At 42.6% G+C, this 13,003-nt stretch overlaps 1 protein-coding gene across 1 annotated transcript in view; it reads right to left on the reverse strand.

Annotated features, from left to right (window-relative positions):
* Mrpl48 (mitochondrial ribosomal protein L48) overlaps positions 1 to 13,003 on the reverse strand; it is a 55,313-nt gene that overhangs the window by 27,743 nt on the left and 14,567 nt on the right. Inside the window, exon 4 of the mRNA XM_070035036.1 lies at positions 6,241 to 6,329. Within this exon, the coding sequence (XP_069891137.1) occupies positions 6,241 to 6,329 (89 nt within the window). The remainder of the gene's footprint in view (positions 1 to 6,240; positions 6,330 to 13,003) is intronic.

The following is a 13,003-nucleotide window of genomic DNA, read 5'->3' on the forward strand; positions in this document are numbered from 1 at the left end:
CTCACTGCTGCTAGTCAAATTAGGTTTTAATGATGACTACCATGAAGAGAGAAAGAAAGGTTCCAGCCCACAGAGAAGTCAGAGCATGTATAAAGACACAGAGATAGGAGACAGTGAGTGTACACGAGAAAATATGCAAGCAAAGAAATCACTAGTATAAGAGCTCTGGAATATGATAGTTGTTTGACATCCCACCAAAGGGAAAGCTTAGATTATTTATGGTAAACTTCATTTACAGTGAGGCCATGCAAGAGAGAGATCAAACCAGTATTGACAAGGAAAGCGGAGATAAACTAGATGCCCCTTTCCTTCCCAGTAAAGAAGTTAGAAGACTGAGACCTTTAGAAGGAGGAAAGGGATTATACCAGCAGAATGGAACATGGGCTGGACACTTTGTATATAAGCATGAAAATGTTAATGCTTATCTTAGGAATGATTGCTTAAAGAGGGCCAGACAACCAAAAAAAGGGATAAAAATAGGGGAATCTGGATATGTATTGTTTTTCCTTTCTAACATAGGAAGAGATAGAAAGGAAGCCACACATAATTCCTTCTATTTTATCCATTCCAGTTCCCAGAGGGGTAAATATGACTGGCCCTCAGGACAGAGCTTCTATGAGCTATCAGATGAAAGCTTTCATTGTGCTATCTATACAAGGAGTCAGGAGCTGAAGCAGCTTCTAGACCACTATGCAACACTTCTGTGCTAGCCACCCTAGAACAATACATGACATCCCTAAGCAAAAGGAGAACCACTCACTTCAAGTAATCCAAGTGATCTGGAGTTAAATGTGTACGGACAGTGACTTCTGTTCACCACTGCTGATTTACAATAACCACATTTCAACTTAGCTTGATCAATATGTACTGTCTCTTGCTTGATAGCATGTCCTGTGCTGAACACTGAGAATAAAGAGACACATGAGACATAGCCTCTACCCTTAAGTGTCTCACAATCTAGAAGGGAAGATAGTTATCAAAAAGATGGTTAAATAGGCAGTAAATACTAGGACGGAGAAAGCAAAAAGAACTGGCAGTTCTTAGAAGGATAAATACCTCAGTTATAGAGAATAACCCAGTGTAGAGAATGGAGACATTCATTTGTGTCCCAATTTAAAGGTGAGGAGTGTCAAACATGCTTCAGAATTCACAGGATAAGGAAAGAGGATCATGAGTTCCATGCCAACCTGGACTACATGTAAAATTTGAGGCTGGTTTTCCAAACAGATAGAACAGCATGAGAGGTCTTGAAAAAGTAGGAAAATGTGAATAAAAAGCAAGGAACCCAATATAATCAAGTCACAGTATCCATAATAGGGGAAAAGAGGCTGGAGGGAAAGACTGGGGCAGATAATATTGAGTTGTTACTGTTTTTATACCAAGCTAAGGAGCCCATGGTGGCTCATGCCTGTAATCCTAGCTACTCAGGAGGCTAAGATTTGAAGATCACAGTTCAAAGTCAGCCCAGGCAGGAAAGTCCATGCCCAGAGTTCAAGCCCCACAACCAACAAAAAAAGAAAAAACAAAGGAGCCTACTTTGTATATCACCTTTATAATGACAGTAAAAAAAATTACAAAAAAAGACAGGAGCCCAAGAAATGGGAAAACAAACAAAATTAATTTTCTTTCCCACTAATATATGTGGAACTCAGAGGATGTTTTAAAATAAAACAACTCTTAAACTGGGCACAGTGACTCCAGTCTGTAATCCTAGCTACTTGGAGGCTACAATCAAGGGAGTTTGAAGCCATCTTGGGCATAAAAGTTCACAATACTCAATCATACCCAATGGCAGGTGTGGTGGCATGGGGAAGCGCAATGGCTGGGTACTGACGCACATGCTTATCCATCCCAGCAACATAAAGAAGTACAAGTAAAGGATCATAGTCCAAGTCATGAGGGTAAAGTGAGACTCTCCTTCAAAACTTAGGGAGCCGGGCGCCGGTGGCTCACACCTGTAACACTAGCTACTCAGGAGGCTGAGATCTGAGGATCACGATTCAAAGCCAGCCTGGCCAGAAAAGTCCCTGAGACTCTTATATCCTATAAACCACTAGAAAACTGGAAATGGCATTGTGGCTCAAGTGGTAGAGCACTTGCCTTGAGCTGAAGAGCTGAGGGATAGTGCCCACGACCAAAGTTCAAGCCCCACGACTGACCATAAAACAAAAACAAAAAACTTAGGGGCTGGGCAACTGTGGCTCATGCCTATAATACTAGCTACTCAGGAGGCTGAGATTTGAGGATTGCTGTTCAAAGCCAGCTGGGAAGGAATTTTCGAGAGACTCTTATCTCCAATTAACCTCCAGAAAACCGGAAGTGGCACTGTGACTCAAGTGATAGAGCACTCGCCTGGAGCTGAAGAGCTCAGAGACAGTGGACAGGCCCACAATTCAAGTCCCAGGACCAACCTAAATAAATAAATAATGTCAACTGATGGTGGTTCAAGCCTGTAATCCTAGCACCTCAAGAGGCTTAGATCTACAAATTGTCAAATTTCCAAGCAGGAAAGTCCACGAGACTCTCATCTCTAATTAACCTCCAGGAAACTGAAAGTGGAACTGTGGCTCAAAGTGATTTTAGTGCTAGTCTTGAATAAAAGAGCTCAGGGATAGCACCCAGACCCTGAGTTCAAGCCCCACAGCCAACAACAACAACAACAAGGAAAAGGCAAGGCAAAAAGAGACTCAAGATGTGGCTCAAGTGGTAAAGAGACTGCCTTGTAAGAATGAGGCCCTGAGTTCAAACCTTTGTACTGCTAAAACAAACAAACAAAGCAACTCTAGCAACTTATCCTAAGGTCTCACAACTCAAAATAGGTGTAAATCACTCCTGAATTTTAACAGCATTTTACATCTTCCTTTTAATATTTGTTACTTTCTGTCTGGGAGCATAATTGTCTGTTTTACACTGCTGGCTTACTCTCTCTAAGAAACCAGATCTTGTTCATTCATTCTACAATATTATTTTTCAACCCACTCAATAGGTAAGGCATCAGCAGAGCACAGCACATAACAGATGCTTACTAAATATTTATAACATCATGAAATCCAGTCTATCAACATTTGTTAAGATAAAAAATGCTGGCCTACCTAATGTGCAGAGCCCTAGATCCAACTCTTAGCACTGGGAACATTTGTTTTTTTAGGTCTAGTCATGGGGCCTGAACTCTGGGCCTGAGCCCTGTCCCTCAGCTCTTCAGCTCAAGGGTAGCGCTCTACCACTTGAGCCACAGTGCCACTTCCGGCTTTTTTCTTTTTGCTTAAGTGGTGCTGAGGAATCAAACTCAGGGCCTCATGAACCACTGAGCCACCTTCACAGCCCCCAGCACTGGGAACATTTTTGAGCTAATGCTGAGCAGGTGGCTTACACCTACAATCCTAGTTATTCAGGAGACTGAATCTGAGGATCACATTTCATAGCCAGCTAAGGCAGACAAATTTACAAGATTCTTATTTCCAATTAACTAGCAAAATGCCAAAGTGGAAGCATGGCTGAAATGGTAGAACACTAGATGTGAGCAAAAAAGTGAAAAAGCTGAATGAAAGTACAAGGCCTTGAGTTCAAGTCCCAATACTAGCACCAAAAAAAAAATTTTTTTTGAGATATACACTATGGACTCAGGACAGGTATAGTAGTACACATTTGTAATTCCAAACCAAAATAATAAAAGAAGTTAAAGTCCCTTCAAGATGAATAGCAAAATCTTCTCAACTGCACTACTTAGCAGAAGTGATAGTTAAGATTGAAAGCAAAAATCATTTTGTCAGGCCAGCATTGTGTCCACCCCACCAAAAAAATCTTCTGCACAGCCAGGTACCAGTAGGTCATACCTACCTAACTCAGGAAGGTGAGATCCAGAGAATCTCAGTGTGAAATCAGCTCAGGCAGGAAAGTCTATAAGACTGCATCTCCAAAACAGCCATCAGAGAGCTAGGCTGGAGGTATAGCTTAAGTGATAAAGTACCAGCAAAGCAAGCATGAGGCCCTGAGTTCATAACCCCAGAACCATAAAACAAAAAACAAAAAACTTCATATACAGAGATATCTAACCAACCACAGAGATGACATGCAGCTAGAGTCAGAGAAACAAGTGAAATAATGGGATGATGTTCAGACAATCTTCCAGGTAACAGTGATAATGGATTCAAAGAACAAATATGTATTTTAACTCTGTAAATAACATATAAATCAGCTACTTTAATACTGAAAGTATAATCTACCTATACTTGCCACATACTGCTCATTCAGCTAAAAAGTAAATTTATAATTTCTACTCTGTGGATACAAACTGAACTAATATTAAGATTTGCATTTAACGCAGACAAAAAAAAAGATTTGCATTTAATGCCACAAATAATAAAACCAAATAATTTCCTTTATTTCTTTTTCCTTTTTTTTTTTTTTCCAGTCCTAGGGCTTGAACTCAGGTATGGGCACTGTCCCTGAGCTTCTTTTGCTCAAGGATAGCACTCTACCACTTGAGCCACAGTACTACTTCTGGCTTTTTCTTTGTGGTTTGTTGGAGATAAGAGTGTCATGAACTTTTCTGCCTTGACTGGCTTCAAACTGTGATCCTTAGATCTCAGCGGAGTAGCTAGGATTACAGGTGTGAGCCCCAGCACCTAGCTTCTTTTTCCCCTCTTTTCCTTCCTTCTTTCCTTCCTTCCTCTTTCCCTCTCCCTTCTGCTCACACCCTTACTCTTCTTCTTCTCTCCGTTTTATATTTTATAGAACTTGAGATGATTGAATTTAGAATTTTTTTTTTTTGCCAGTCCTGGGGCTTGAACTCAGGGATGGGCACTGTCTCTGAGCTTCTTTTGCTCAAGGCTAGCATTCTACCACTTGAGCCACAGCGCCACTTCTGGTTTTTTCTGTTTATGTGGTACTAGGGAATTGAACCCAGGGCTTCATGCATGCAAGGCAAGCACTCTACTACTAAGCCACCTTCCCAACCCTCTCATAGTGCTTTCTTTTTTTCTTTTTTTTGGTTGTGGGCCTTGAACTCTAGGCCTGGACATTGTCCCTGAGCCTCTTCAGATCAAGGATAGCACTCTATAACTTGAGCCACAGCACCACTTCCAGCCTTTTCTGTTTACATGGTGCTGAGGAATCGAACCCAGGGCTTCATGCATGCAAGGGAAGCACTCTACCACTGAGCCACCTTCCCACCTCCATTTTTTTTTTCTTTTTGCTTATGTGGTGTTGAGGAATCGAACCCAGGGCTTCATGCATGCAAGGGAAGCACTCTACCACTGAGCCACCTTCCCACCTCCATTTTTTTTTTTAAGAGATTCTTTTTTTTTTTTTTTTTTTTTTTTTGTCAGTCGTGGGGCTTGAACTCTGGGCTTGGGCACTGTCCCTGTGCTCTTCAGCTCAAGGCAAGCGCTCTACCTCTTGAGCCACAGTGCCACTTCGTAGGGTGCTTGCTTTCTTTCTTTTTTTTTTTTTTTGGGTCCAGTTGTGGGGCCTGAACTCTGGGCCTGGGCGATGTCCCTCAGCTCTTCAGCTCAAGGCTAGTGCTCTACCACTTGAGCCACAGCGCCACTTCCGGCTTTTTTCTTTTTGCTTTTGTGGTGCTGAGGAATCGACCCCAGGGCCTCAGGCATGCAAGGCAAGAGCTCTACCACTGAGCCTTACCAGCCCCCCTAGGGTGCTTTCTAATTAAGCACTCTACCACTTAAGAGCCATGACCCCATTCATATTGCTTTTTTAAATTCTGTTTCTGAGGTTTAGTCCTGCCATGCCATAAAATTGCCATGCCAGCCTCAAACCACAACCCTCCAATCCCTGTCTCCAGAGTAATTGGAATTATAAGCGCTCACCATCACATCCAAACAACATTTTGCTACTTACTGTGATAATCTAGTCTAGGGACAAGAACAGAAACTGGTAGCAACTTTTCCAGTTTGGATAATCCCAAACTAAATAATCAGAGGATTATTTCAGGCCGGCTTTTTTCTTTCTAATTGCCAGTCCTGGGGCTTGAACTCAAGGCCCTAAGCTTTTGCTCAAAGCTAGCATTCTACTACTTGAGCCACAGTGCCATTTCCAGTTTTTTCTGTTTATGTGGTACTGAGAAATTGAACCCAGGGCCTCATACATGCTAGACAAGCATTCTACCACTAAGCCACATTCCCAGCCCAGGGCTAGCTCTTTATTCTTCTAGTGCATGTGTAACTTCAAGTCTTTGCAAAAGCTGCACAATATCATTTCTAAAGGTCTTCCCTTGGTCCTTACCTCTTGTTCTTTAAGTAAGTGCTTGTATCGTCCAATGCCATGAGTGGGTCTTGTCTTGTAGTACCGATTGGCACTCAGAACAATGCCACCTAAAAGAGAAAAATAAGACAAACCTGTTTCTTTGCTTCTCAAGGGACAGACAGATTATGTGTAAGGAAACAAATTCTTCTCACAGGACTGGTAATATTTGGGGCTATAAGGGCTTCTTGTTGGCATAAATACCTTTTGATAGTGGACTGACTTTCAGTTTGCCCTTGTCTCCTGAGATATATTCAATCCCCACCACACATCTTTATTTTGAATATTCTCTCTTGTGAAAGCCATTAGGGACAAGTGGATAAAATATATTTTCATGAGACTCTAAACTCTTTTTTTTTTTTTAGGTCGGTTAGGCCTGACCTCTGGGCCTGGGTGCTGTCCCTCAACTCTTCAGCTCAAGGCTAGTGCTCTACCATTTGAGCCATATCACCACTTCCAGCTTTTTCTGCTTATGTGGTGCTAAAGAATCTAACCCAGGGCCTCAAGCATGCAAGGCAAGCACTCCACCACTGAACCACCTTCCCAGCCCCTCTTATCTCCTCTTGCTCTTCAACAGGCAATAACCCTTTCAAAGTTTTCTAATGGGAATCATATAGAGAAAAAGACAGGCAATAAAAGTAATCAGAGTTACAGAGTTCTATAAAGTCAGAGTTCTATAAAGTTAAAAAATCATGTAGTACTAGCAACTGCTTAATACAAATAAGTCCCTAGGTTCAATCCCCACCACTTCAAACAAACAAATCATCTAAGTTATGGGGATGACACACACTTGCAGCCTCAGTCACTCAGGAGACAGAGGCACCCAAGCAAAGTTAGCAGGACCCCCATCTCTAAAACAAAATATAAAAATATGGGGAAGCTGGGTGCTGGTGGCTCATGCCTATAATCCTAGCTACTCGGAAGGCTAAAATCAGAGGATCACAGTTCAAAGCCAGCCAGGGCAGGAAAATCCATGAGACTCTCATCCCCAATAAACTACTCAGAAAAAGCCAGAACTGGTGCTGTGGCTCAATTAGTAGAGCACTTTGAGCACAAAGAGCCTCAGGGTTAGGGACCAGCCCCTGAATCCAAACCCCAGGACCGGCTGGTGGCTCATGCCTATAATCCTAGCTGCTCAGGAGGCTGAGATCTGAGGATCGTGGTTCAAAGCCAGCCCAGGCAGGAATGTCCATGAGACTCTTATCTCTAATTAACCAGAAAACTGGAAGTGGTGCTGTGGCTCAAGTGGTAGAGTGCTAGTCTTGAGCTGAACTCTGGGCCTGGGCTCAGAGATAGCACCCAGGCCTAGAGTTCAAGACCCACGACCAAACACATAACCAAAAAAAAAAACCCTAGATAGACAGATAGACTAGACAGAACTATATATATGAATATGTATATATATACATACATATATATATATGAATGTATATATATATACACATATATATATAAACACACACATATTTGGGGAGGTGTGGCTTACACATCAGAGCACTTATCTAGCATGTGTGAGACCCAGGGTTCAATTCCAGCACCACCAAAAAAAAAAGATTATCTAATTTGATTATTAATGTTGATAAGGAACAATATCCAACATGAACACAAGTAAAACCAAAAACCTGCCAGGTGCTGGTAACTTGTGCCAATAATCATAGCTATTTAGAAGGCTGAGAACTGAGGATAGTAGTTCAAAGCCAACTCAAATAGAAAATCCATAGATTCCATCTCCAATTAACCAGCAAAAAGCCAGACTGGAGATGTAGCTCAAATGGTAGAGTGCCAGCTGTGAGCAAGCAAATCATGAACACCAAGGCCTTGAGTTCAAACCCTAGTATACATTAAACAAACAAAAAAAATTGAGACAAGTATATGTCTCATATGTTTTTGTTGCTGTTTGTGGGGGAGGGAGGAAAGGGAGATTGTCTATATTGGGGTTTAAACTCAGAGGGTGTGCTTGCTTAGCTTGCTTGCTTGGCTCACACTGGTCTGATTAAGCCACTCCTCCAAACGATCTTTTTACTGGTAATTGGAGATGGAGTCTCACAGACTTTTCTATCCAGGCTGGCATCAAACCAGGATCCCTTGGATCTCAGGCTCCTGATCACAGCCAGGATTGTAGATGTGAAACACCAATACCCAAATCAAAGTTGAAATTTCTTAGGTAAAAACTTCAACTTTATTATCAAATTCCAACTACTTCATTTCATTCTCATACACTTTGAGCCCTTAAAATCCTGCTCTTCATCTACAGAGCTAACACTGGTCCTTTAGTTTTCAGGTCTCTGTGATGTTTTAGACTGTCCCCCTCTGCTAGGAATGAACGAACCTTGGTGATAGTGAAATTGTACACAGCCAGCTCAAGTAAAGTTTCACCATCTCTGTGAAATTCTTCTGCTACCTTAAACATACAAAAATCAAGAGTTTACTTTAAGAAGCAAGAGCTGGGCTGGGAAGGTGGCTCAGTGGTAGAGCGCTTGCCTTGCGTGCATGAGGCCCTGGGTTCGATTCCTCAGCACCACATAAGAAAAAAGCTGGAAGTGGCACTGTGGCTCAAGTGGTAGAGTGCTAGCCTTGAGCTGAAGAGCTGAGGGACAGCGCCCAGGCGCAGAGTTCAGGCCCCACGACCGGACCCCCCCCCCCCCCCCAAAAAAAAAGAAGCAAGTGCTGGTGGTTCATGCCTATATCCTAGCTACTCAGGAGGCTAAGACCTTAAGTGGAGATTCTAAGCCAGCCTGGGCAGGGAAGTCTATGAGACTCTTAATTCCTATTAACCACCAAAAAACTGGAAGATGAGTTATGATTCAAGTGGTAGAGCGCTAGCCTTAGGACAAAACTATGGGATAGCAAGGCACACGGGGCTCACACCTGTAATCCTAGCTACTCAGGAGGCTGAGATCTAAGGATCCTGGTTCAAAGCCAGCCGGGGCAGGAAAAGTCTGTGAGACTCTTATCTCCAATAAACCACTCAGGAAACCGGAAGTGGTGCTGTGGCTCAGTGGTAGAGCGCTAGCCTTGAGCTGAAGAGCCGAGGGACAGCGCCCAGGCCCAGAGTTCAAGCTGCACAGCTGACAAAAAAAGCTCTAGGATAGCATCTACGACCTGAGTTCAAGCTCCCGGGTCATTTCTATGTTTATAGCTCTTTGTGCATGCATTAAATAAGAAAACATTTTTTTTTTGCCAGTTCTGGGGCTTGAACGCAAAGCCTGGGCACTGTCCCTGAGTTTCTTTTGCTCAAGGCTAGCACTCTACCACTTGAGCCACAGTACCACGTCTGCCCTTTTCTGTTTATCTGGTACCGAGGATTTGAACCCAGGCTTCATGCATGCTAGACAAGCACTCTACCACTAAGCCACATTACAGCCCAATAATAGAAATTTTGAATATTTTTTTTGTCAGTCATGGGGGCTGAACTTTGGGCCTGGGTGCTGTCCCTGAGCTCTTCATCTCAAGGCTAGTGCTCTACCACTTGAACCACAGTGCCACTTCTGGTCTTTTCTGCTTATGTGGTGCTGAGAAATCAAACCCAGGGACTCATGCATGCAAGGCAAGCACTCAACCACTGAGCCACCTTCCCAGCCCTAATAGAATTTTTTGTGTAAATAGAAAAGAAAAAACCCTCAGATGCCAATTGCTATCTTTTTGTTTTTGCTGGTCCTGTAGTTTGAACTCAGAGCTTGGGGTCTGTCTCTGAACCTATCTGTGCTCAAGGCTAGTGTTCCACTGGAGCCACAGTGCCACTTCCCACTTTTTCTGAGTAGTTAATTGGAAATAAGAGTCTCATGGATATTCCTGCCCCAGCTGGCTTTAAACTGTGATCCTCAAATCTCAGCATCCTGAGTAGGCAGGATTACAGGTGTAAATCACCAGTAACTGGCATCAATTGCTATCTTTAAACACACAGACTCAAAGATCCACCAGTGACTTCAAAAAGCAAAAGGAAAGTTGGGCATTAATGGTTTGAACCTGTAATCCTAGCTACTTAGGAGACTGAGATCTGAGGATCACAGTTTAAAGTCAGCCCAGGCAGGGAAGTCCATGAGACTCTTACCTCCAATTAACCACCAAAAAGGCCAGAAGTGGAGTTGTGGCTCAAGTGGTAGAGTGCTAGCCTTGAGCACAAAGGCTAAGGGACAGCACTTAACCCCCGAGTTTAAGCCTCAGGACCTGCATACACAGGACCAACACGCACACACATGCATACATATGCACAAGTGAGACATACACAAGCAAAAGTGATCTTTGAGATGATAGTGCATTTATTTAAAGCTGCTAGGGCTACACGTGCTTGCCTCCAATTCTCATCTGTGGGAATTCTTTGGCAAGGAGACATTTTCTAATGTAGTTTGAGGCAATTCCTACAATTAGAGCAGCTGGTTAATTAAACAGCTAGTTCAAACCACTGTTAAATTAACCATTTTCCCCCTTAAATGAAAGGTTTGAGTCAAATTGCTAGTGGTTAAACTGCTTAATTAGACAGTTGTTTTAATTGTAAAATGTGTAAGTTTGGAAGCCTCTGATTTCCAGTAAGATTCTTTCCCCCCACTTTATGTTATTGAACCAGGCTTCCTGTTATCATGACATTACAGCTTCCTGAGACAAGACCACCCTTCACTGCCAAAGACACAAAACCTCATGTTTCAAAAAGGACGCTTAGAAATCACTCAATTACAGTGATAAGAAGTAAGCACATCACTACCCTTTTCTTTCTATATGCCAGAAACAACTGTCCTTCAGTACCCTTGTTTATGAAACTGGGAACTAAACCTGTCAATCTAGGACATGGTAAACAACTTTGCTTTAATTATTTCTCCTTTGAAATTGGAACAAGCATTTTTAGCAGAGCTATGCATGTAAGGAAAAAGGATAAACTGGGATAGCACCAGCCAAGAATCTAATTACAGGATATGCTCTCCATTCAATAGACTCTAAGCCCTCAAGGGCAGAGACAATGCCAGCACCTTGCAAACAGTATATGCTCAATAATGTATATATTTAAAACAAAACAAATGATTCTTGATATATTTTACCAAGACAACCTAGAATAATTTGTCCCTGGAAAATTTGTCACTGGCAGCTGCATACATTTTTTTCAAAATTTCTTTACATTCTCCTAAATCATCTAATTTCTTTATTTTTCTTTTTTTTGGATGGTCATGGGGCTTGAACTCTGGGCCTGGGAGCTGTCCCTGAGCTCTTCAGCTCAAGGTCAGTTCTCTACCATTTGAGCCACAATGCCACTTCCAATTTCTGGTGGTTTATTGGCGATAAGAGTCTCATGGACCTTCCTGCTTGGGTTGGCTTTGAACTATCATCCCAGATCTCAGCCTCTTGAGGAGGTAGGATTACAGGCATGAGCCACCAGTGCTGGCTTCTAATTTCTTGAACTTGAAAGTACCATGTTATTCTTACTCTACCATTTTGCTCATGCTGTGATCAACCTGTATGCAACCTTTACTAACCTCATTAGACCTCTTTTTATGTATTTATATCTAACTTTTGTGTTCACATTATTAAGAAAAAGATAAAGAAGGGGCTGGGAAGGTGGCTCAGTGGTAAAGCGCTTGCCTTTCATGCATGAGGGCCTGGGTTCGATTCCTCAGCACCACATAAGCAAAAAAAAAAAGCTGGAAGTGGCGCTATGGCTCAAGTGGTAGAGCGCTAGCCTTGAGCTGAAGAGCTGAGGGACAGCGCCCAGGTGAGAGTTCAGGCCCCACGACCAGACCCCCCCCCCCAAAAAAGAAAAAGATAAAGAAAAATAAATATAAAAAATAAAATTAGGGCTGGGAAGGTGGCTCAGTGGTAGAGCGCTTGCCTTGCATGCATGAGGCTCTGGGTTCAATTCCTCAGCACCACATAAGCAGAAAAAAAAAGCCGGAAGTGGTGCTATGGCTCAAGTGGTAGAGTGCTAGCCTTGAGCTGAAGAGCTGAGGGACAGTGCCCAGGCCCAGAGTTCAGGCCCCACGACCGGACCAAAAAAAACAATAATAATAATAATAAATAAAATTAGAAATGAAAGAGATAACACAATCAGGTCAATCACTGGACAGAGGCAGCTGGGATGGGACCCCCAGGGTCCTTACAACAAATGGATGGGTGAAATAAAATAGGGGCACTGCTCCCTACTCTTCTATTCTGGGCACCATTATAATTTAAATTTGAAATTTCTGACTTTAGGATATCTGTAAGAACCTATGAAAAGTGCCAGGGCTAGAGACATAGCTCACTGGTACAGTACATACTCAGCACGTCAGAAAGAGCAGAAAGGAAAAATATAAAGCATATAAAACAGAAAAGTCCTAATTTCCTTAATACATAAAAACAATATTAAAGGACTGTTTATGCAGTACCCATTAGACACTATGTTGAAAGTGAACTATACAACTTGTGGTATGGGAGGGAAAAACTGGAAGCATGCCAGGAAAGAGATGACATTGTCCAAAAAGAAATGTACTCTTGGGGCTGGGAAGGTGACCCAGTGGTAGAGTGCTTGCCTTGCATGCATGAGGCCCTGGGTTCGATTCCTCAGCACCACATAAGCAAAAAGCCGGAAGTGGCACTGTGGCTCAAGTGGTAGAGCGCTAGCCTTGAGCTGAAGAGCTGAGGGACAGCGCCCAGGCCCAGAGTTCAGGCCCCACAACCGGACCCCCCCCCCAAAAAAAAGAAATGTACTCTTTACCTGATATATGTAACTATAACCCCTCTATAATAACAATCTAAACAAAAAACTTTTTAAAGTTTAACA

The sequence above is a fragment of the Dipodomys merriami genome, unplaced genomic scaffold, assembly GCF_024711535.1.
Source record: "Dipodomys merriami isolate MVZ:Mamm:240054 unplaced genomic scaffold, mDipMer1.0.p SCAF_25, whole genome shotgun sequence".
NCBI lineage: Eukaryota > Metazoa > Chordata > Mammalia > Rodentia > Heteromyidae > Dipodomys > Dipodomys merriami.